Source organism: Montipora capricornis, chromosome 1, assembly GCF_036669925.1.
Source record: "Montipora capricornis isolate CH-2021 chromosome 1, ASM3666992v2, whole genome shotgun sequence".
In the NCBI taxonomy this organism is placed as follows: Eukaryota; Metazoa; Cnidaria; class Anthozoa; order Scleractinia; family Acroporidae; genus Montipora; species Montipora capricornis.
The window spans coordinates 35,079,977-35,104,976 of NC_090883.1; the positions used below are offsets into that span (position 1 = coordinate 35,079,977).

The 25,000-nt window shown below is 39.5% G+C and overlaps 2 protein-coding genes across 3 annotated transcripts in view; one reads left to right on the forward strand and one right to left on the reverse strand.

Moving 5' to 3' along the window:
• LOC138040199 (collagen alpha chain-like) overlaps window positions 1–15,076 on the reverse strand; it is a 94,894-nt gene extending 79,818 nt beyond the window's left edge. The window contains exons 1-5 of the mRNA XM_068885971.1: window positions 14,860–15,076; window positions 4,614–4,639; window positions 3,506–3,544; window positions 1,546–1,599; window positions 201–299 (exon numbers count right to left, since the gene is read on the reverse strand). Of these exons, the coding sequence (XP_068742072.1) occupies window positions 201–299; window positions 1,546–1,599; window positions 3,506–3,544; window positions 4,614–4,639; window positions 14,860–14,929 (288 nt within the window). The 5' untranslated portion in view covers window positions 14,930–15,076. The remainder of the gene's footprint in view (window positions 1–200; window positions 300–1,545; window positions 1,600–3,505; window positions 3,545–4,613; window positions 4,640–14,859) is intronic.
• Window positions 15,077–23,566: 8,490 nt separating this feature from the next.
• The window catches only part of LOC138040338 (transformation/transcription domain-associated protein-like), an 86,485-nt gene continuing 85,051 nt past the window's right edge, over window positions 23,567–25,000 (forward strand). For both annotated transcript variants that reach the window (XM_068886085.1, XM_068886090.1), the window contains exons 1-3: window positions 23,567–23,671; window positions 24,005–24,123; window positions 24,667–24,716. In XM_068886085.1, the coding sequence (XP_068742186.1) occupies window positions 24,015–24,123; window positions 24,667–24,716 (159 nt within the window). In that variant the 5' untranslated portion in view covers window positions 23,567–23,671; window positions 24,005–24,014. The remainder of the gene's footprint in view (window positions 23,672–24,004; window positions 24,124–24,666; window positions 24,717–25,000) is intronic.

Below are 25,000 nucleotides of genomic sequence, written 5' to 3' on the forward strand. Positions count from 1 at the left end.
AAAAAACCCTAAAGAAGTGCATTCATGTACATTCCTCTTACGGAAATCCAGGGCCACTTAATTATGTCCCGGGTGACCATGACATCAAAGAAAGTGGCACGGCTGGCCACCAAGCACTTTCAGCCCTGTTGTTGATGCCAAATTTAATGGCATACAAATAACCATCGACCTGTATCTCAGTACTTTGCAACTTAACTTACACTTAAACCACCAACTCCTCCTCCCCCAGGGGGACCAGGTTCTCCAACAACACCTCGTTCTCCAGGGTCTCCTCTTGCGCCAGGGTTACCAGGACTACCCTGCAAGACAATAAAAAGGTTGAAAAGATCATCAAAACAAATTATTATCTAATACCCACATGTACATGTACCTCAACCCTTACTTTACTTAATCAACAACGCTAGTAAGGCATTACAACACCAAACAAAAGGCAGCAGGTACAAAACACAGGTCACAGGTCGCTGTTTTGCCCATGTTAGGGATACTTTCTGTATCGGTAAAACAATGACCTGTGACCTGTGTTTTGTACCTGCCAAACAAAAGGTCTTTTGAACAACACAATGTTTCTGGTTTGTCTGTGTATTTTGACTTTTACACCTTCATAATATATGCATATACATATCTTCCCCACAGATGGAAAATCGTAGCACAACAAAACTCCATAGCACTCAACACTTCCAATTCAGTTCTGTGATACTGTACATGAAGTTACGCTAGTTTGCACATAGACATTGACCTGACTGGAATGGTGACAAGAAATAAATATAAATATTTGAAAAACTTAATAACCCTCTGAATTTTAATGCCCTTCTCGTTGAGGTCTCAATGTCCCTAACAAAGCCATTTTACAAATAGACTATTTTACAGTTCTGTGCTCAGGCCTTTGAATAAAAGCGAGGCTGGAGTTGACCTAATGCTTTTCTTACATGTATGTAAATAGAGACTTGTTAGCATTACAGCAACATGCTTTATGAGGTTAAACGAAGTTTAACCAAGTAAACAACTAGGAGCGACTGCAGCCAATTGGTCAGTGGATTTAGTATACTTGCGCATGTGTGGAATACCTCGTGCTTTGGGCTGTATCGCTTATTTATCAGTGTGGCGGGAAGTAGGAGCATTGTGTGTGGAGCGTTTAGCGGTTTTTGTTCCCTCCCTCCCTTCCCACCCTCTGCTTTCCACTATGTATCAGTGTGACGGGTGCCTGTTCTTCTCGGGGGTGTGGGGGCTCATGGCTGGGTTTAAGGTTTTGCCAGCCATCGGTGCAGTCTCCATCTTGGAGCTGGCTGCCAATAGTGGAAGCTCCAGGATGTTTCGGGCACCCAACCTCCAAAGAGCGACGTTGTTGTTTAACACAAGAAAAGCAATGAGGTTTGTATCAAAGAAAGGTCAACTCCAGCCTCACTTTTATTCAAAGGCCTCGTAACTGAACATGGAATTGTAAAATGGTTTATTTACAAAAGGCTTGACGTACAATATGTACTGCTCAACCTTTTAATCAACACGAGATGGGATGAAGAGGGAATTTGTCAAGTCACTGATACATACAGGATATCCTTGAGGTCCTTGGTCACCACTTGGACCCGCCTCTCCTTGATTGCCCTAGATAAAAAAACAAATACGGCACACAGTTCAGCAATCATACCATTAATCGTATATAAATGGAAAATTCTCTACATTTTGATTGGCTAAGAGAAATGCAAATTTCCGATAACACAGCGCAGAAAAGAGGCAACTAACCAAGCATTCTAATTGGTCAATGATGAACAAAATTCTCTGATGGACAATCAAACGTGATCCCCGCATGGCGCAATTTTGCCCGCCTTCCTTCTGATTAATTACGACAATCTCATCTCAAATTTTTCATGTAAATTAATCATTCAACCCTTTGATGCCGAAACAGGCCTAAACCGGCCATACTTAGTTTTGTACCCTGTCTAACGTTAACGCCAGATGATTTTACTCATCGATGGGAAACCCCCAGGAGTCAATGGGTTAATAATTATTAATAAGTATAATTACATGATATATTATTTTCTCCTGCAATTTGGAATAAATAATTAAGCACTCATAAATTTTTTCAAGACTGAAAAATTGCACTCGCTTTACGGGCTAGTGAAATTTTGTTCATTTTCGACAAAAGTTACTCAAACAAGCTTACTTATTCCAAATTGCACTCTAAATAATGTGATTACCCAATACTAAAATGGAAAATTCACCACAATCTGATTGGCTAAGGTAAATGCAGTTTTCAGGTGACACAGAGCAGAAGAGATGTAATTCACTCCAAAAAGACTAGTATAGTAAGAAGCCAATTGCAAGGACTCTGATTGGTCAATAATCAAAGGAAGTCAAATTCAAATGCATCCCCATTTAACACAATTTTTGCATGCTTGGGTGATAAGTGACTGTTGCTTCCGTTTAACTGTAAAAATCTCATCTCCAAATTCTTTCTTCTTAATTTAGTAGGTAAACACAAGATTTTCCTCGTGCAATTTGGAATAAAATAAGTGCCTGTAAAATTTTTTTCAAAGATTGGAAATTTTTGTTGGTCTTTAAAATACACTCCTCTATGCATGCTTATGTATTCCAAATTACACTCAAAATAATATACATTGTATGATTTGATTGGTACCTTAACAAATGGATTGCACTAAGTACAATATGATGAATAATATATAGATAATGAAGGGTTTTATCAAGGAGATCGAGAATTAAGTCAAATTCCTGCGACTAGCAGCAGTATAGAATCAGCATTGTATGTGAAAGTAACATTTTATTATATGGCAAGGTCTCTGTCTTTTTAAATTAAACAACACCCTTGCTACGAAAATTAGAGAGTTGGATGAAATCACATCTCAAGACTGTCAGATATCAGACTGAACTTTAACTAAAATTTTACGACACAGGGTTAATAAAAATTAATAGGCAGGGAACTGAGATGTGAAGAGGCAAGCAGCGTAGGGTGAGTGCCAACAGTGGTACCTGACCCTGAGGTACAGGCCTGAATATGAATGCAAAAAGAACACCTTAAGTAGAATAATTTTTATGTATGGGTTATTGACCAAGCGTGAGGTCAAGATGGCTGGATATTGGCCAAGTTCTTTTTTTGCGTTTTTATGGACCGAGACGAAGTCGAGGTCAATAAACACGCAAAAAAAGAACGAGGCCAATATCCAGCCATCTTGACCAAGTTTGGTCAATAAAGGATTTATTATATGACTTAAAACACCAAAAAATGATCTTTGATCTTGCGGGACCAAGCGAGAAATCCCGAGCGGGCAGTATCGCTCCATCTTGCCCGCTCGGGTAGCCAATCAGAGCGCGCGATTTGGTTCATCTTGCCCGCTCACGGAGCTAGTCATATAATAAATTATAATATTACATATTAAACTTCTTTCTAAAACTGCAGATGTCCACCTCTTCAAGTTCTCATGGAAATAACTTATCCAATATAGAATGGACTGGGTGAAAATATTTTTTAACTCAACAACAGTGTAAGACTTACAGGATCACCATTTGGTCCCTGAGGCCCAGGGTCTCCTCTCTGTAGAGTAAAAATAAAGAAAAAATATGTCAATGTACAGGTATGTACCTCTCCAGTGGACCTACATGTAGGAAAGTAATCAATAGGCTCTAAGCTCCTTTTGAACAATTTACATGCACAATGAATGTTGACACAACTTTCCATGACTTTACCCAGAATCCATGTACACTACAAAAATTAATTATTTTAATGATCCAATGTCAGCAGGAGCCTATCATATGGATTGAGCCTCTATCTTTCATACTGGGCCTCAAATTAAGGTCAACCCTTTCTTGAGTTAGAACGGTAATTCAGTTGTAGAATGCCTGTCGCGGGGAGTTCAAGATTCAAAGCCCGGTCAAAATAGAGCTACACCGTATGACAGTGGTATTGTTTCACGGCATATATAACTTCACAATATATGACGCTTTCTTCTTTGTTTTTTAATGGTCTTGAAAGAAGCAGACAAGTACCTGTACATGTAAAGAATTTTAAGAAAACGATGAAACCTTTGAGTTTGTAACATGTTTCGACAGAAGCTTCTGCCACCCTCAGTTAAAATACAAAGCAACGGAAGCTTCCATCTGACTAACTGAGAATGCCAGAAATTTCTGTCAAAACATGTTTTACAAACTCAAAGGTTTTGTCATTTTCTTAATTTTTTTTTTTTTGCTGTGGAAATAAAGTCATTCTAAAAAGAAACATACACATGTACTCGGGAAAGGGTTGACTCAACAAAGAATAAGTGTTTACACACAGACGCTCCTGTCCATAGTTAAACGCAGGTCTACATTTCAAAGTCACTTTTTAATAATCCACCAGTCTCGACTTTCAATATATAACGAGAAGAACCATGGTTTTCATAATTGTGATTTTTTTGCACCATTTTACAAAAAAGCATGACCAAAATTCCTCTTTTGAGTAATACTGTAAACCCTCCATTAACCCCCCCACCCCGCTATAAACATGCTTGAAATAAAGAATTTACGGTATTTGTGATTATCATGCAGGATCCCTTCTCTATATAAGCAATGTATAGTGGTACAAACACCTATATAAACAATCTACATTTAGCTGTATCATCACTCACCACGGGTGGGTATGTTGGGGCTGGATCTGAACAGAGTAAAGGAAGGCTATTAGTAATTGTACCATTATTCTAACACACCACTGGAAGCTATAATGTAGTGTGATCACCACAAACTGACCCTTATTCTCCAAAAAACGCAAAACTAATAATAAATATTTATCACACAACAAAAGCTTGATACGACACTTATTTTCCAGAAAAGCACATACAGCAATTCAGTGCATGCTGAATTTTGATATTCAACATAAAGTCTCCCTTTAAGCCTACATGTACAAGCACTTGCTACTTATTTCTAGCAATTGCAATAAGTAAGTGTAAGGGCTAGAGTAAGGGTATAATGCATCTGTTTAATTCATCATTATATCACAGCGAGGGGGCCTCGAGTTTATTAGCAGACACTTTGATCTTAACTGTCTGTTTTCCCAGATGTGCGTGGTGCTGTAGCTGGGTAGAAGACAATAGGGGACAGTTTATGATTACCACCCTGAGGTGAGGTAAAAGATCAGTAATGATGGACTCTATGAAAGCAACTGTCAATCAAGCTAGGTCACTCGCCACTTTCCGAGGGCCGAGCAGAATGGGAGAAGAACATGTTCTTTGGAGCCCCTCTAGATATCTAAACCTCTGTCATTATTTTGTTTCCCCAGAGAAGAAACATAATTAACTTACGTACAAAAAGCATTACATTTCAAGATACCATGTACATATACAGTACATGTAAGTGTAAATTAATGTGGCAGCTTGGAAAGAAGCTACTGTATAATCATAGACACAAAAAGCTGCAGTCACAGAAAGGTAATAAAGGACACTTCTTGGAAAATTAATACAAATATTGATATAAAGGCAACTGGGATTTATGTACTTCCCCAACGTTCTAATCAATCACCTGTCACAAATCACCACAGGTCTTAAAATGACATGAAAAACACACCTGAACTTTTTAGTTGTGAGCAGATCATTGTTCACACTGGGAGCACAACCAAAGGAAATACTTTATTCAAGAAATCATCAACTTAGGCATTCCACAGAATCAATAATACTTGCAAGGAACATTAAGATTACAACAAACTAATAAGTCATGAAAGTTCTTCTTAGCATCTTAAGATAAAATTCTTGATTCTTGAGACATCTACTGTAGGAACTGTCTCCACTTCACTTGCCACATCACAGTAAGCACAGCATCAGACAAAATGACAGTTGATAGTCCCTCAGAACATATTCCTTGAAATTTGATGACCTTTGTTGGAGTTGAGCTTTGAGGCCCTCTAAGAATCTCCAAGGAACATGGCATGTTTGCCTTCTTGCACACAACAAGGTTCTTTAAAATCTTACCAGATAAAACTTAATTTAAGTCAACTCTCTTTTGGATTCTATCAAATAAAGATTGAATCTGCTCACCTACAGGTCACAAAATCTACTAAATTCATATAAAAGCGACTTTTTTACTTAGTTTCAGGCAGGTATGCATCTCTTAGTAGCAAAAGATTTTAACAATTTAAATAGTTGAGCAGTGAGTGAAAGTCAGCAAACGTATCTGATTCACCTATTCCCTGCCCATTTTCCACTTCCAGCAACTTCTGAGGGGCAGAGGGGAAATTCAGAGAGTGAGGGCTGGGATTGATTTCATGAATGACCAATGGAATAATGCAAACCAGGCATTAGTCTCCAGATTTCAATCTCCAGAAGTTCATCTTTGATTTTTTCAAATTTGAAGAAACGAGTTAGGCACCGTCTCCTTGTTCTGTGAACTTCCTGAAATGCTTTAAGGATTGAAGCATCTTCCTGTTTTATCTTTCTGCCACAGAACTCCTGGCCATCACTTGGATGAGTACACCCCATGGGCTAGAATTTTTTTCTTTTTTTATGTTACAGTATTTCCCTAAATGTTCACGAGCTGGTGGAGGAGCTCCAAGACCCAAAGACATAATGAAACCCACAGGCATACTTACCGAACCCCATTACAACTTACTGTAATCAGAAAAACAATAGTAGTGGCACCCGTTGTAGCAGCATAGTGGAGTTGGTCGCCCAGGTAGCGCCTGACAGTCCTCGTCCAAGATGCACTCATTACCTGGTTGGGGTTCACAGGTCACTCTCTTTTTGAGCGGACAATAATTATTTGCTGAAAAAAAAGTTTGATGAAACTTACTGTAATTGAAGAAAGATATACTCCGTACAAGGAGAGTGTATAGTATGTAACGGTATTCTACAGTCTTTTAGAAATTATGATTGTCATTTGAAAGTTTGTAAAAAGAACTTTGGGGTTTACTGCTGCATAAGAACTTTTTTGCTACTCTATAGTGTTATTTTTCTCAGCTTGTTATACTTTTAGCTTTTTTTGTTTTCTTAACAACATGATCTATAATTTTTGCAAACTGGCACACTGAGGACTGAGACAATTTTTTGTCAAAGATCTTGAGCCAACAATGACACGTCAGAGTAATCATTAAGAAGTCCTTTGCAAAAGCTACCAAAAAGGACTCTTAATCAAATGCACCCTTACAAGGAAATACCGGTAAGATCACAACAACTGAAGGAATTCTTCGCAAAATAATGCATACTTCAGATGGCAGACCAATCTTATCTTTGTTTAAGTATTTACAGTGTTCTAAACTTCAGCCAGCTCTGGCTATTATACAACACCAAACACCACAAATTTATACTTTGCTTTAGAAGCAAATACAGACACTCAAGACCACAATTATTATTTAAGTAGCAAGCAAAAAGGAAGGCAATTTGTAAATTAAACTAGGCTCTGGCTAAAATAAAATGAAAATGCAAGGAGTAGCTTACACAACTAAACTACATGCTGTACACATAAACATCCAAGTGGAATTTTAAACAAAGGTTTGAATTATTATCTCACAAGTTTCACACACATGACTGCATGACTGCATGAATTGCAGATAATTGATAGACTGGAAACCAAAGCAAAGAGGAAAAAGAAGCTTTGCAATTAACATTTTATGTTTACAACAGCTCTTTTATTAAAACAACTATTAGTTTATATAGCCATTTAACTTACTTGTAGATGCCTGGGAACAAAGCTAGATGGGCCCTTAGCTTTAAGCGTTACTGTAAGCTACGTTATTGGAACCCAGGCTTGAGAAAAAGAATGAGAAACTAAAAACAAAAAATACATGCACCACAAACCAGTCCATTTCAGTTAAGCTTTCATCTTAAATGAACTTCCCCCTTAGGTGAAAAAGAAAGTTTTTCTTTAAATTGAGAACAGAAAAACAATATACCGGTAATTATTATTACTTGCTGTTCAATTATCGTTGCTACTGAAGGTTCAAATTTGAACTGTCAGGGACATTACCAACGGTTTTCACCTTAAGGTACCGTAAACACCTGCAGATACAGCTGTAAGCCGCACCTTTTTCCCAAAAATCGTCCCTGGAAATCAGGGGTGCGGCTTACATGTATCTGTGGGGACATTTGAAAAAGGCTGCTTCCGGTGTCTAGTTTTCTATCTCCGCGTCCGATCTAATGCCTGGTTATTAAGCTACAAACGTTCTGCTCTAGCATGTTGTAATGCAAATCTATGGATCAGAAAAACTGTGTTAAAATGAAGAATTCCTGCCAGCAAATGTACCAGAAAAAGATCAAACATTAATGTATGTCAAAGTTGGTAGAAACGATGTTAATTATATTAAAGCGCTAAAATTATGGGTACGACTTTATTTTCCATTTCAATTTTAATGATGTGTTTACGTTCGATGAACAGTGAATGAAGAAGACCTCTAAACACTCGACTTTGGATTTCTTTTGATTTCTTTTAAAAACTTTTTTTCAACATTCAATTAAGCTGCTAAACTGGAGGTGCAGCTTATCGGCGGGTGCCGCTTATCTGTGGGTGCTTACAGTATTCAAAAAGCATGTAAAAAGAAAATTATTCATTTTTTACAGAAACATCCCAATGACTCATTTTAAACGGGTTTTGCTAAAAGCAGGCCCGCCGCCCAGCGGCCCACGGCCCACGGCCCGCCACGGCCCAGCGGCCCGGCGGCCCAGAGGCCTGGTAGCCCAGTCCTCATTTTCCACAGTTTTTCTGTCCAGCGGTAAATCCACACGCATGCACAGATCTAAATCGGGTTTGGGTGTGCAAAATGGACGACGGTGAGTTTGAATTCGTTTACCACTTTAATAATTTGAATCTTTGTTTCTGTTTGTTGTTGTTTTAAACAGACGAAAACAACAGAGAATGACAACATTTTTCACTTAGCAACATGCGACCAAAGAAAGGATCGAAAACGATTGATGATTATTAAAATGGTAAACGAATTCAAACTCACCGTCTTTCATTTGCGCGCCCAAACCCGATGCAAATCTGAGCATGTGCATGGATTTACCGCTGGACAACAAAACTGTGTGGGCCTCCGAGCCGCCGGCCGCTGGGCCGTGGCGGGCCGTGGGCCGCGGGCCTGCTTTTAGCAAAACCCATTTTAAACAGGTGTAATGGATAAAATATGAACTTCAAGCCTGGGTTTCTAACTTTTATTATACCTGCCAACTATCACATGCCTAACAATTGAATTATTTTTATTTTGGTATGCAGATCCCAGGAATACTACATGTAGCTACCTGACTCTTACAAAAACACCAGTATTACAGTGCAAGCATTCCCTTTACCGAAGAGCACCAATTCAAACGTGACGAAAAGGGACACCAAGACAACAGCAAAACAGTGACTTAAAGTCTCTGCTAAAATCGAGGTCTTCTGTAGATTTTGCATCAATCTTTCAGAGGTTTTGGGAGATGAGCAATAATCATGTTTTGACTGTGCTACCATCATTTTCAAGTTCTGATGTGTTCAAACGAATTTAAGTCGCACTGTTCAACAACAAAATTGTTTCTGGCTCATACACAAATGCACTGTCACTCTCTTAATTTCAAAGCAAACAGGGGCAAAGATTTAGGCAGGCTCATCATAGGATAAGACTGCAGCGCTCCTTGATGAAAAAAAAAATGGGGAGTGTATCACAGCCTGTGAAGATTGTCCCTTGCTTAGCTTGCTTCAATTAAAGATATGTTGCCTTGTTTGCCAGTTTTCACTGTTTTCCATTATTTAAGATCTTAAATTGTTGGAGCATTGTAAGAAATTGGGTGAATCTCATGCACTAGAAGGGGCAGCTCTTGCAAGGAATGTTGACAGGTATAATAATGATTAAGACGCACAGATGAGAGAGAGTTATTTTACATTTAGTGCATAGGCTTCTTAGACTAGTAGCAGTATGGAGCTTTAACACAGCCAAAGTTTAGGAGACTAACTAGAAAGTAGAAGCTCATGTTACATGTAGATCATGATATGACATAACATAATTTCGTTGCAAGATTAATTTGCTAGGCTCCCCCTTTTGGTACCAGATGCAATAAACATGACCCATGACCAGGGGCTTGTTTTGGAAAGTCAACCTTTGAACATGTTTTCAACGTAACAAAAAGAAAACTGACTGTGAAGTTTGATGACTCAAAAATTTCCTATCTGTTCCTGAGATACAGAGGGAATTGTGACACCCAAAAATCACCCGTAAAGTTTCGGGACTTTCGCAAAACAGGCCCCAGGTGACCAGGGGACTTTCATGGTGACCAGGCCGTCTCCCTTTTAGTTCCATTTACAGTCATCTAACTAACCAGTTTCGAGTTCTTTTTAGTTTCCAAAAAAAGAAAGAAAAACCTTTCACCTCTGAAATATAAAGACTGGTCTTGTCTGGGTACAGATATCAAATTTCAACTTCAACCCCAGAGTGAACGTGACACTCTTTTCTGTCTGTGTGCGTTGGTGGAAACCTTTTAGATCTGCAGCTTGAAGCTGTTTCATTTTTAGATTGTTTGTTTGTTTGTTTGTTTAACAGTGAACAACCGACCTAAAATAAGGAAAAGCACTCGACTGGAAACGGACAAAAAAAAAGGGATGCCCTTAAAGTGCTTATCACCTGAACACACTTTTCCACTTCACTTATTCTCCAAAATCGTCCCAAATACATCCTGTTGCTTTCAGAACCTTTTGATTGAAAATTTCCCTTTTTTTATTGGCTTCGAAAAACGAGAACAGTGGTCATACTTTGATCCATAACCAAGCAACAAAGGAGAATGGGTTGATACCGGGTTGATGGACATCACAAACTAAACTGCATTGAAATAGTTTTTCGAATCCAGTGATGCAAACTAATTTGTGACTTCAACCCAGTATCGAACCCATTTCCCTTCATTGCTCCGTTATTGATCATGACCACTTTTCTGATCTTTCAAATTTAAAGCCAATAAAAAAAGGGAAATTACAAAGTAAAAGTTCTAAAAACAACACGGCACATTTGGGACAATTTCGGAGAATAAACAAGTGGAAAAGTGCGTTGAGGTGATGAGCACTGTGCAGTGAAGTGTATGACAAGTGCAGAATGCAGACCACAGACTTACAAATAGCACTGATAAACAGTATTTAAGTTACAGCACCCAAGTCTGGCCGGTTTCGGCCGGTTTGGGTGTTAAAGGTCTTTAGTCTGCAGTCTGTGGTCTGCAAGTGTAAGACACCGTGTGCATTGCCTACATACAGAACAAGCCGCCATGCAACTAGAATGAGCAGTGTACATTGAAAAAGCAGGATTTAAATTAATAGGTGACCCTATCCGACGGAATGATGGAACGGAATGGTGGAACAGCGGAATTGCAGAATGCACGGAATATTCTAAAATACGAAGTGTATTGAATATTTAAAACACGGAAAAAATTGAATATTTTGAAACAAGGAATATATGGACATTCTAAAACACAAAATATACGGAATATTCTAAAACGCCGGATGAAAGGAAAGTCTTTTAAAAAAGGATATGAAAATTGCATTTTTTGTCAATGAGTAGTCGGTAGGATAATATAACTTCAGATGATAATTTTACTTAATTTCCACGCGACATGTGCTCGCAGGATGTCCTCATACCTTTGCTGAATTTGAGCATCATTTTTCGAAAATTCACAGAGAAAGGCGATCCTGAAATCCATAATAAAGCTATCTCAACATGATTGGTGCAAGAAACCAGATCAAAGGAATTCAAAGCATTTGAGTCTATTCAAATCTACCAATCAGTGCAACGTGACTATTGGCTTGCCAACGCTTTGCAATGCTTGGCAACGATCACGTTACACTGAAGCTCAAATTCAGCAAAGGTATAAGGATATCCCAAATCGATTGGATGCTGGTGTTTCTAATGTGAGAATTTCACTGGTTTGGCGTCAGTTCCCACTTGAACAAGACGTCAGGTTACTGGCCGGCAGCTCGGTGTTGCCTGCCTTGTCAATTTTCTTGACTCTCTAACTGGTGGTCGAGAAAAGATCTCGAAAAATAAAGCCTAAAACAGCTCGGAACGACCAAAACAACATAACAAAGGACTCGGTTAACACTTTGTTTGATCTTTCATTGAGTTATTTGTTTTCAAACTTTATTGCTGAGCAAATCGCAACTGCAGTAGTGTATTTATCCTTATACCGATTGATAACAACAACAATGACAGAAGGTGGTATGCCTGTGACCGATCATAACAATATCTGCTGGGGAAATCGTGTATGAACGAATCAGGTTTTGTAACAAATACCTTCAAAAAGGTATTGACTTCGCAAATCAGGCTGGAAGAGAAACGATAACATGTCGTACATTATGTTTTCAAGGCAATTGAGACATCGTCTTTCTCCATTTTTCCTTTTTTAAGTGTAGGAAAGTGCGCCTGCGATGTTTTGACATAGTCCGAAAGGCACAAATGGGGAAGCGGGGAAACATATGTATTGCCCAGGAGTGAACTCTTCTCTGTAACACATTTTTTTGTCTTTTGTCGCAAGGAAATGTAAAATTATCATTCAAAGTTATGTTATCCTACCCAGACTATTCTCGGGCAAAAAATGCAATATTTATATCCCTTTTTAAAAGACTTTCCTCTAATCCCATGTTTTAGAATATTCCGTATATTCCGTGTTTTAGAATGTTCCATATATTGCGTGTTCAAATATTCGATTTTTTCCGTGTTTTAATAATATTTCATATATTCCGTATTTTAGAATATTCCGTGCATTCCGCAATTCCGTCGTTCCACCGTTCGATGTCGTTCCATCGAATTGGACCAGGTTCACCCGGATTTAATTGATTCGGACCTTTTATTTACTTTAATACGTTGGAAAGTAAGACAAAGCACATCACCAAGACATAAACACAACGGAATAGAGCCTGACAGGTGTAATTAATGAGGAACTTCCAAATCATTCCAGCGAGTACGACTTGCATGGTGAAATGGACAGCTGTGTATGCCGACAACAGCTGTCAGAACAGCTGTTTATGAATGACATCTAACTATTGCTAGTTATGCCAGTATTCTTACCTGTTTTTTAAGCCGTTTCTTGCACTTTTTAAAACCTTCCGGAACTCTTCTCGGCAAAAATGCCACTTCATGCATTTCAAACGAAAACGTGTGCCTGTACTAGCCTTGTTCCCAGACTCCCTCATAAGGCCAGGCAAACTCCTCGGGGAACGATACACTTCGCCGCAAAAAACAAACAATTCTTGGTTTTAAAGGAAATATTGACGCGTAGTTAATGCGAAAAATGTTTCCAGCAACTCAGCCCAGCTAACCGTTTTATTCACTGTTATTACATGAATCAAGACTTGTTAGTTTTATTCAGAACAGACAAGAGACTTTAATAATCCGCCTTCCGGAAAATTAGCGTTGCGCAGGATAATTTGGGCAAAATGGTTAAAGGGAGACTAAAATTCCCCATTATCACGAAAGTTCTGCTCTATCGGTCAATATGCCTTTCTTTTGCGGTGTAACGCAATGGAAAGGTCACAATGTCAAAGTGCTGAAAATAAAGTTCCATTGAGAACAGATATTTCGTGATTTTTGAGTTGAGGAAGAATTTCTTCATTTCAGAAATTTAGACTCTTGTCTTAGTGCACTTTCCCCCTTTTTTTTCCTTAAAAGGCTTTGGAAAGTATTTTCCTTGCGACTTGAAAGCAAGAAAGACCAGGCTACTCAAGCCAAATTCCACAAGAGGTTTCAATGATCAGTGAATGATATTACCTTTCAACAACTAGAATTTTTCGGATCACGAAACGCGAAAAGAGGACACAGTAGTTTTTGTGCTTTATTTGCCAAAACAGTTGCAAGAGTGGAGGTGATGTTGAAAAGCTACCTCACGATATTTTCAGCTGTTTCAAACACTAAAAGATTTGGCTTATATTTGTCGCATTATCAGCTAAATCTCTCACTAAAATTCCCGGGCTTGGCGCAAAGAAAATCTTAGTGGTAATTTTGTTCATTTCCGTGGGGGAATTAGTCTTCTTTATCAACCCAAACTTTTTTGTGAGTCTTTGCGAAAGACCGACACGTGTATCTAAAGGAAAACACAAGAGTTACCTTCCCGCAAAACTACAAATTATATACTGGTTTAAAGTGCATCCTTGATAAAGATTAAAACAAAAGGTCTTTGTTTAAGTGAGAATTAAATGAAAGGGGTCATTCCATTTCTTCGCACAAACCAACATACTGCATGCCAGAAATAAGCTAGTGAATGCTTTGATAAGTTAAACATTCAAAAATGATCTAGAGCAGCGGGAATTGTGCACACAACATTGCAATCCGTACTCGTGAAACCACCCCTTAAGTACTAAAGTAGTACTAAGGTCTTAACTGATGTGTTGGACAGTTAGCATATTTAAACAGAGATTTTTGTTTATGAATTTCTCCTAAAAATCCACGAATTTACAAGCGTTCCCAAATAGAGTTCGTTGTCGAGTCTGAAATCAAGCCGCAGTGACACGAGTCGGTTCAGGGTGGCCGGAATGCAACCAAAACACTAAGTTCTTTGTTTACAGACTAAAGCACAATTTCAAACGAATAACATGTAGTTTTCCCTTGATTTTATTTGGAGCTGTTTAAATCAGAAGTAATTTGAAGCCTGTTGGGTATTTGCGCAAAAAGGAGAGTTAAGTATAAACCCCAGACGAGCAAACGTGTGATCCGAAATGAAAAACCCCTTGTCCTTTAGCAGAAGAATTGCAAGCAATATGCCAGGTACGATTAATACACGGGGAAATTTGCAAAAAATATTGACCTTAACGCTGCTCCAAGCTGCCACATATGATAAGGAGGAAACCATTACCAAGCCTTCATGCAAAGCAAAAATTATGCTACTTGTTGGACACGCGAGCATCAAGAACAAAATACATTCCATCATGCCATGCTTATAGATCTTCACCGCTTACCTTGTCCTTGTACAAGAATAAATAATGAAAGGCCTATTAGAAGAGTTGAAACCGCGTTGGAGGGTAACATCTTGGTTCAAGGCCGGTCCTTTATGGTGCAAAATGCCTTTCAGCACTACACACCGACAAATGGACCCACAATTTGCCGCTACAAGACGAAAATGCTAGAAGCGCCAGCACAGCGACTGATGAGGCGCGGTTTGAGCAAACCTATCTGACTGGCTAAAGTGAGACATTCAAGACCTGCAAATTGACACTACTTCTATTGTATTGGAGACGCCACATCAGACAAAACTGTTTTGTAAGTTCACGACTGGGACTCATTGATTTCGAAATCCGCTCACATGTTTCGGTCGCGGAGATTACTTTTCGGAGCAAGGTTAAATAATATATTTGCATAGCTTGGAGAGTGATCAAAGACAGTATATTGTTAAAAATCCTTCTTGCAGGCTAGCTTTCATTTTGCAAATATGCAACGTTCAGACGTGACAGGAAGTGTGTTACCTAGACTTGTTTAAATCCGTCCGCTTCTCTCCGAAATTTAATTAACTTTTAAAATATGTTAGGACTTCACATTTCACATTTTATTTTTCAAGACGCGTTTCCCTGGAGGAACATGCAACATCTTCGACGTTCTGGTTGCGTGATAGAGTGATTTTTTCGCGCACCCAAACCACTGAAAACTGAATTCTTCGAGATGCTAAACAGAACCTTTCTTGTCAGTCATAAAATGCGCTGCATGCCTTGGGTACCGGCAGTCTAGGCCATTTTGAAATCTTCGTTTCAACGATTTTAGAGGAAAATAGAAACTGCTCGCAGTCTTGTCTTTTTTGGTCATAAGCATTTTTTGTCTGCTTTGAGAGTAAGAAAATATTTAACGAAAATTTGCCATAATTCTCTCTTGCTGACAAATTTTGGTGAAATCTCAGAACTAAAATTCGTGGCTATATCTTGGATTTTTCAAGTGGTAGAAAGGTTGGACGGAGAAATGAATTTCCACCGAGGGCGGGGCGATAGCCGAGGTGAATCTATATGGAGCCGTTCCCACCAAATTTACAAGAGTATGAAATAGTATGAGGTGTCGGTTGCGAGATGTAGCACAGACAATTTACGATTGGTACAGCTAAGGTGAAAATGTTACGGTTGAGCAATGTTTGCCGGAATGGCATAGATCTAGTTAACCTATATGGCAGAAATGCTACCCAAAGGAAGGGAGATGTTCAATTTTGCTTGCTTTAATTTAGCCTGCATTGCAAGCGTTTCCGAGGGGTTTCACAGAAGAAAAAGACTAAGGTGCGGGCTTTTCGATGTTTTAACCGAGCAAAAAAGGGGGCAAGAGCAAAAGAGAATGCCTCATTTTTTCCTCGGTCAATCCCACGGAAACGCTTGCTACGCAGGCCAGCGGTAATTTAACAACCGAAAAAGGGGGGGGGGGGGTATTATAAGGGCTTAATGGGGACGTGTGGCCAGCCAGGGTATGTTTTTCGGGATTTTTGTCTTGAACAGGGTATCGAATTTTATCATCTTTTGTCTTAATCAGGGTATCGATTTATCAATTTTTGTCTTAAACTGGGTTAAATGTCCTAAACAGGGTATCAAAAATCGGAATTCTGTCTTAAAATGGGTAGGAAAATTAGCGATATTTGTCTTAAACAGGGTCAAAGTATGAGGGGCCGCGCCGCACCTCCCCACCCAGGGATATATCGAGTACCCCCCCCCCCCCCCGCGAATTTAAACAATTTAAACGACGTTTCGCGCGTAGAATTGCCCAAGCTAAGGGCCCGGGGCTGTGGGAGATTTTAACAAACAATATGGACCCCCAAAGTGGACCTCCACCTTGGTACTCCTTCTGTTCTAAACCCCACTCGAGAAAAAAACCAGAGAGCAATAGTTTGAGGATAAACATGAGCCAAAGCGAACGGAGTAGTGACAAAAGCCAAAATGGGACATGAAATTGTGAAACGGTCCAGACACCTTTAGAACAACCCACTGGCATCAAATGGTGTAGCGATGCACGAACTGAGCTGGTGCAGCTAGTGCAGCTTAAAATAGAAAATTTAGCACGCTCAGTTCAAAAAATTCAGCGAAAAAGCGGACGCTTTTCTATGACATCAAATGGTCGAACCTGTGGTGGAGATCGATTGACTGGAAACACAACCACCAAAGGAAGCGCGATATACTGCAGCCATCACGTCATGGAAAATTCGCGACAAAGTTGTCCTCATAACAAAAAACTGGCCTTTCCTAATTTCTTGTCAAAGGAACGGTATGATGTAAATAGGAGAATATTGAGATTTGTATTTGAAAATTACCTGTCCTCTTATCATTAAAGTCAAACTCTACATCTCGATGCAATACGCGCATCCAAAATTCCCTCATCTTACTGTATAAAAATCGGTTTATTTTTTAGGCTTTTCCTGCGTATATGAAAAACACGTTTTCTCTCCCGTCCTCTTCTTATGCATGATCTTCTCGGGAATTGCATTCCGTCTCTCAATAATTCTAGAACAACCAGTTGTTGTCTTTGTTCTTTTTCTTACCTATTAGCTAAGTTGCGGAATGCGCCAGTACCTGATTTTGTTTACCATTTTTAAAAGAGAATCCAGGGCCACATTTTGTACAGCGGCTTTTGTTTTTGAGTAGCATATCTCTAAATATTACGTATTTAATCATGTCTCTGTAAATGCTATTTTAGCTGTCATCTCATGTCTCGAAGATGTCAGCTCTTGTACTTATTCTGAAATTCGAGATGAAATAAAGTTTAAGCATCTATGTATGTTACCTTCAGTAGGGCGCGTGCGTACACTTTGTAAGCTGCGACTCCAGTGCTTACCATATGGCAGATAAAATGACTTTTGGCTTGAATATTTAGGCGGTCGATATCTTACCCTAAATTGCAATGACAAGGGCGGTTTGGAGCTGTGAGTAGGCGTGGGATTTGTCACATATGGTTTAGGGGCCGACATATCTCTCCCTCAATTCCGTACCGGGAGGCAAGGTCGGTAGCAGAAAGCAGCGAAGGGCCAACTGCGTCCAAAAGCGATCGCACGGGCCGAAATCCCGAGATGACTCGTTTGGTACGACGCTCCAGCGCCACGTCTGGAGGTACTGCATTTTTCTCTCTTGTTCAAAGATCCCGTCAGCGCATGCGTAAATGTTCTGGCTCTCCCATACCTGGTTTTTACAAGGAATTGAGATTTGAGTTGATTCTGCAGGCATAAACGTAACGTAAGAACCGTGCGTGTCTGGTCTTCACGAGACAGAGGTTAGAGATGGTTTTATGCAGACTGCTGGGACGCCTAAAATGCTTTCTTGTAAACATGGCGGTTCACGAGTGAAGTTGTCTCTCTGGCCTTTCTGTGGACGAATTCCAGGACCTATCGATACAATTTGGGCAAGTTTTGAAAGGTAAAAATTTCAATCGATGATGTATTTCGCTGGTAGGACTGGGTGGCCCGACACTTATGAAAAAAAAAAAAACAAATCTAGGAAATGAGAATCGGGGGTCTTCCTTTGTCATGGAATAGCAGGATTACCCAGAATTCTTTTTGGGCATGAACGGGGCAACTTGAAAAGCACGAGACTGGCCTTCATCAAATTGGCTGAAGTGCGACCAGAGGAAAAAGTAGTAAGAAGACGATTTCTAGCCAGATACTAAGGAGTAGCTCTGGTGTGTGCTATTAACGTAGACTTTTGATTTCTGAAGGAGTTTTTATCATGGAAAATTGGCGACAAAGTTATCATCGTAACAAAAAACTGGTCTTTCTTAATTTCTTGTCAAAGGAACGGTATGATGTAAATACGAGAATATTGAGATTTGTATTTGCAAATTACCTGTCCTCTTACCATTAAACTCAAACTCTACATCTCTATGCAATACGGGCATCCAAAATTCCCTCATCTTACTGTATAAAAGTCGGTTTATTTTTTAGGCTTTTCCTGCGTATATGAAAAACACGTTTTCTCTCCCGTCCTCTTCTTATGCATGATCTTCTCGGAAATTGCATTCCGTTTCTCAATAATTCTAGAACAACCAGTTGTTGTCTTGGTTTTTTTTCTTACGTATTAGCTAAGTTGCGGAATGCGCCAGTACCTGATTTTGTTTACCATTTTTAAAAGAGAATCCAGGGCCACATTTTGTACATCGGCTTTTGTTTTTGATTAGCATATCTCTAAATATTACGTATTTAATCATGTCTCTGTAAATGCTATGTATTTTAGCTGTCATGTCATGTCTCGAAGATGTCAGCTCTTGTACTTATTCTGAAATTCGAGATGAAATAAAGTTTATGCATCTATGTATGTTACCTTCAGTAGGGCGCGTGCGTACACTTTGTAAGCTGCGACTCCAGTGCTTACCATATGGCAGATAAAATGACTTTTGCCTTGAATATTTAGGCGGTCGATATCGTACCCTAAATTGTAATGACAAGGGCGGTTTGGAGCTGTGAGTAGGCGTGGGATTTGTCACATATGGTTTAGGGGCCGACATATCTCTCCCTCAATGCCGTACCGGGAGGCAAGGTCGGTAGCAGAAAGCAGCGAAGGGCCAACTGCGTCCAAAAGCGATCGCACGGGCCGAAATCCCGGGATGACTCGTTTGGTACGACGCTCCAGCGCCACGTCTGGAGGTACTGCATTTTTCTCTCTTGTTCAAAGATCCCGTCAGCGCATGCGTAAATGTTCTGGCTCTCCCATACCTGGTTTTTACAAGGAATTGAGATTTGAGTTGATTCTGCAGGCATAAAGGGAAACGTAAGAACCGTGCGTGTCTGGTTTTCTCGAGACAGAGGTGAGAGATGGTTTCAGGCAGACTGCGGGGACGCCAAAAATGCTTTCTTGTAAACATGGCGGTTCACGAGTGAAGTTGTCTCTCTGGCCTTTCTGTGGACGAATTCCAGGACCTATCGATACAATTTGGGCAAGTTTTGAAAGGTAAAAATTTCAATCGATGATGTATTTCGCTGGTAGGACTGGGTGGCCCGACACTTATGAAAAAAAAAACACATTTAGGAAATGAGAATCGGGGGTCTTCCTTTGTCATGGAATAGCAGGATTACCCAGAATTCTTTTTGGGCATGAACGGGGCAACTTGAAAAGCACGAGACTGGCCTTCATCAAATTGGCTGAAGTGCGGCCAGAGGAAAAAGTAGTAAGAAGACGATTTCTAGCCAGATACTAAGGAGTAGCCCTGGTGTGTGCTATTAACGTACACTTTTGATTTCTGAAGGAGTTTTTATCATGGAAAATTGGCGACAAAGTTATCATCGTAACAAAAAACTGGTCTTTCTTAATTTCTTGTCAAAGAAACGGTATGATGTAAATACGAGAATATTGAGATTTGTATTTGCAAATTACCTGTCCTCTTACCATTAAAGTCAAACTCTACATCTCTATGCAATACGGGCATCCAAAATTCCCTCATCTTACTGTATAAAAGTCGGTTTATTTTTTAGGCTTTTCCTGCGTATATAAAAAACACGTTTTCTCTCCCGTCCTCTTCTTATGCATGATCTTCTCGGAAATTGCATTCCGTCTCTCAATAATTCTAGAACAACCAGTTGTTGTCGTGGTTCTTTTTCTTACCTATTAGCTAAGTTGCGGAATGCGCCAGTACCTGATTTTGTTTACCATTTTTAAAAGAGAATCCAGGGCCACATTTTGTACAGCGGCTTTTGTTTTTGATTAGTATATCTCTAAATATTACGTATTTGATCATGTCTCTGTAAATGCTATGTATTTTAGCTGTCATGTCATGTCTCGAAGATGTCAGCTCTTGTACTTATTCTGAAATTCGAGATGAAATAAAGTTTATGCATCTATGTATGTTACCTTCAGTAGGGCGCGTGCGTACACTTTGTAAGCTGCGACTCCAGTGCTTACCATATGGCAGATAAAATAACTTTTGCCTTGAATATTTAGGCGGTCGATATCTTACCCTAAATTGTAATGACAAGGGCGGTTTGGAGCTGTGAGTAGGCGTGGGATTTGTCACATATGGTTTAGGGGCCGACATATCTCTCCCTCAATTCCGTACCGGGAGGCAAGGTCGGTAGCAGAAAGCAGCGAAGGGCCAACTGCGTCCAAAAGCGATCGCACGGGCCGAAATCCCGAGATGACTCGTTTGGTACGACGCTCCAGCGCCACGTCTGGAGGTACTGCATTTTTCTCTCTTGTTCAAAGATCCCGTCAGCGCATGCGTAAATGTTCTGGCTTTTTACAAGGAATTGAGATTTGAGTTGATTCTGCAGGCATAAACGTAACGTAAGAACCATGCGTGTCTGGTCTTCTCGAGACAGAGGTGAGAGATGGTTTTTATGCAGACTGCGGGGACGCCTAAAATGCTTTCTTGTAAACATGGCGGTTCACGAGTGAAGTTGTCTCTGTGGCCTTTCTGTGGACGAATTCCAGGACCTATCGATACAATTTGGGCAAGTTTTGAAAGGTAAAAATTTCAATCGATGATGTATTTCGCTGGTAGGACTGGGTTGCCCGACACTTATGAAAAAAAAAAACACATTTAGGAAATGAGAATCGGGGGTCTTCCTTTGTCATGGAATAGCAGGATTACCCAGAATTCTTTTTGGGCATGAACGGGGCAACTTGAAAAGCACGAGACTGGCCTTCATCAAATTGGCTGAAGCGCGGCCAGAGGAAAAAGTGGTAAGAAGACGATTTCTAGCCAGATACTAAGGGGTAGCCCTGGTGTGTGCTATTAACGTACACTTTTGATTTCTGAAGGAGTTTTTATCATGGAAAATTGGCGACAAAGTTATCATCGTAACAAAAAACTGGTCTTTCTTAATTTCTTGTCAAAGGAACGGTATGATGTAAATACGAGAATATTGAGATTTGTATTTGCAAATTACCTGTCCTCTTACCATTAAAGTTAAACTCTACATTTGAATGCAATACCCACATCCAAAATTCTCTGATATTACTGTATAAAAGTCGGTTTATTTTTTAGGCTTTTCCTGCGTATATGAAAAAAACGTTTTCTCTCCCGTCTTCTTCTTATCCATGATGTTCTTGGAAATTACATTCCGTCTGTCAATAAACCTAGAACAACCAGTTGTTGTCTTTGTTCGTTATTTTACGTATTAGGTAAGTTGCGGGATGCGTTATCCGATTTTATTTGTACCACTGAGTTTGTTAGTTTTGGAGGAGAATCCATGGTTTTTTTCTGTAAAGGGGTTTTTCTTTTTAATTAATAAAAAGGGTAGATGAACTGTAACGTGTTAGAACGAGGTTAAGTTTCAGGGATTAAGTTGGGGTATAAACCTGCCAACTTAGGGTAGATGAAGGGAAACGTTCTTATCTTAGAGTAGGTGGGGTTAACTTCGTAGAACGAGGTTTACTTGTGGTAGATTAAGGTCAACGAGGTATAAAGTTGCCTACTTTGGGTACACGAGTGTAAACGTGGTTAACTCAGATAAGATGAGGTAGAACCACATTAACCCTCATCTACTGTAAGCGAAACACGTTTACCCTCACCTAATCCAAGTTAACCGCGTTTACCCTCATCTAACCTCAGTTAACCATTTTTTACCTGGTTGACCTTCGTCTAACCCAAGTTAACGTCGTTCTATGAGGTTAACCTTGGGAAGATGAGGGTAAACGAGGTATAATACAGTGGCCTACTTAGGGTAGTTGAGAGTGAACGTGTTTAATTTAGAGTAGATGATGGTTAACATGGCAGACGGAAGTTAACTTGGGGTGGACGAAGGTCAAAGAGGTATAAAGTGTCCTTCTGAAATTAGATGAGGGTAAACTTGGTTAACTTAGAGTATGTCAGGTTTAACTTGCTAGAACGCGATTAACTTGAGGTGGAGGAATGTCAACTTAGGGTTGATATACAACACCAAGAGTCACCATCCCTTTACCACGTTTGCGTACAAGAACGCCCTTTACCCTAATCTACTGTAGGCGAACCACTTTACAGGGGCACCCAACGAGAATATAGTTCAAACCACTTAAACATAGCATTGTTAGACGTATTTTACTTTTAGTCTTTAAACGGTAGATATAGCCATATTTTTATACCCTAAAAAGTTTTCATCTGTTCGGATTCCCTAGCTGAAAGTCTAGTGATCCGAAAATTATAGGGATCAAAACTTACCTTTTCGAAAATTTCAGCCAGAAAAAAGGCTCCCGAAAATTCTAGGTGACCTTTTTAGGGTAAAAATTCGTTAAAAATGGGCAATTATACTATTTTTTAGATATTCGAAAATCCTAGGACAGGCAGGCAAGCAAGAAATTTGACAACAAATGTTCCGAAAATTCTAGATCTCAAATCGTCTTCCGAACAGATATTTTCCGAAAATTGACGTTGGGTGCCCCTGACTTTATCTCTCGTTTACCCACATCTTCCTTAAGTTGGCCACTTTATTACCTCGTTATTCACCTACCCCAAGCTAACCTCGTTCTACAACGTTAACCCTCATCTACTCTAAGGGCGCTTTCCTTTTATAAGAGCTGGCCGGCCAGACCCGTCAGTTTGCAAAGAAAATGCAACAATTTGACGGAACACTTGCGTGATAATCCGTCGCATTCTTCTGGAAGATTGTTATGTGTGGGACGCTTGTCATTTTTCGTGTCCAAGTACACTATATGCATGCTAGCATGCAGGTAAAGCCACATCAATACACGGAATAGTAACCGCGCGCTTTATCTTCAAAATTCTGCGCAAGCGCAAAAAGACCCTCCAAACGGACGGTCTCAACCCTATCTGTGTAAATTGAGCGGTAGCAAAGATGGAGAAGAGGATAATCCTGAGTTAATTTAGTTGTTTTTCAATTTGGACTGAAGGAAGGTAATTGACGAAGTATTTTGTATTCCTTCACTTGTCTATTTGGAACATTTTGTAGCCAATCAAAGCCAGATAGCTTTCAACTTCCGTGGAATAAGCAGGCGTGCATTAATTTGGCGAGGCACAGAATTCAATGCAGTCTCTTGGGTTAATTTTTCAGCCAGTCCGAAACAATAATTGCAGTTTCTAAGTCTTCAGTCCTTTGAAAGTCAGCCTCTGACTACACCAACAACAAGAAATTGAAGCATCTTTGTGCTCGTTGTCCAGACGTTTGGTTCAATTTTTATCGTTACACACTGTACCTTAATTTCAATGAAAGGATTCTTCATTTTACAGGTAGTTTGGGATGGCTTCAGCAAGTCCTGCATCTGTTACATCCCCACAGGAGGCTGGACCTACAAACATCATAAAGATGTTTACAACTTACACTAACATCTTATCTGAAGCAACCATGTGTGAGTAGTGGTTAAAAGATCAATCCTTCACTGATTTTTGGAAAAAAATATCCAGGCTTCATTAAAGTCATCACCAAGTGATAAGGAAACTGCTACTTTAGAAGTTTGTCAGGAGGGACCTGTTATGCTATTAAAAGTCAATGTTATCAAACAGTTCGCAAGATAGGAATATTTCATTTTGATGTATGTTTACATGATTTGACACGAAAAGAGACTTTCATGAATCAGCTGAAGTACATGTAATGTTTTTCAATGGAAAACTTAATTGTTGAACAAACACAAAGTTTAAGTTATGGACATTTGAGAGCTTGCTAATTTTTTCATGCTTGCTCTCATTCGAGCATTTTTATCTTCTTCATTGACCAGGTAAACATGTGATTTAAAGGATAATTTAGGGTCCTTCAAAAGAAGAGATTTGAGTTCTTTCACTTTCACTGTACCTTACTTAAGTAACACCTTTGTATAGCTTAGTACCTTAATGCCCCAAAACAAAGTGAATTTGTATCACTGATGTGTGTAGAACTTCATTTTCTTCATCCACAGCTGAGGAAAAAAAATTAAAGGCTGCACAAGAAATCAGTGAAAACTTTGAGGTTTGTTGACTATATTATGTACGACTGCTGATATATTTACAAAATACCCTGCTGTTTGGATTATTTTTTCATCTGCAAACTTTTGAATAGTGTTCATTAATGGTTTGATGAGCAATCTAATTGGGCAAAGTTTTTATCCTAACATTCTTATCTTTCAATGATCACCCTGCTTGAAGTTAGGATAAGAAACCATTATTATCGCACACAATTGAAGACGCAGTATTGTTTGGAGGAAAGAGGCTGTAGATGAAGTGTAGTCCAGAACCCAAGCTGCCCTGAGCGGC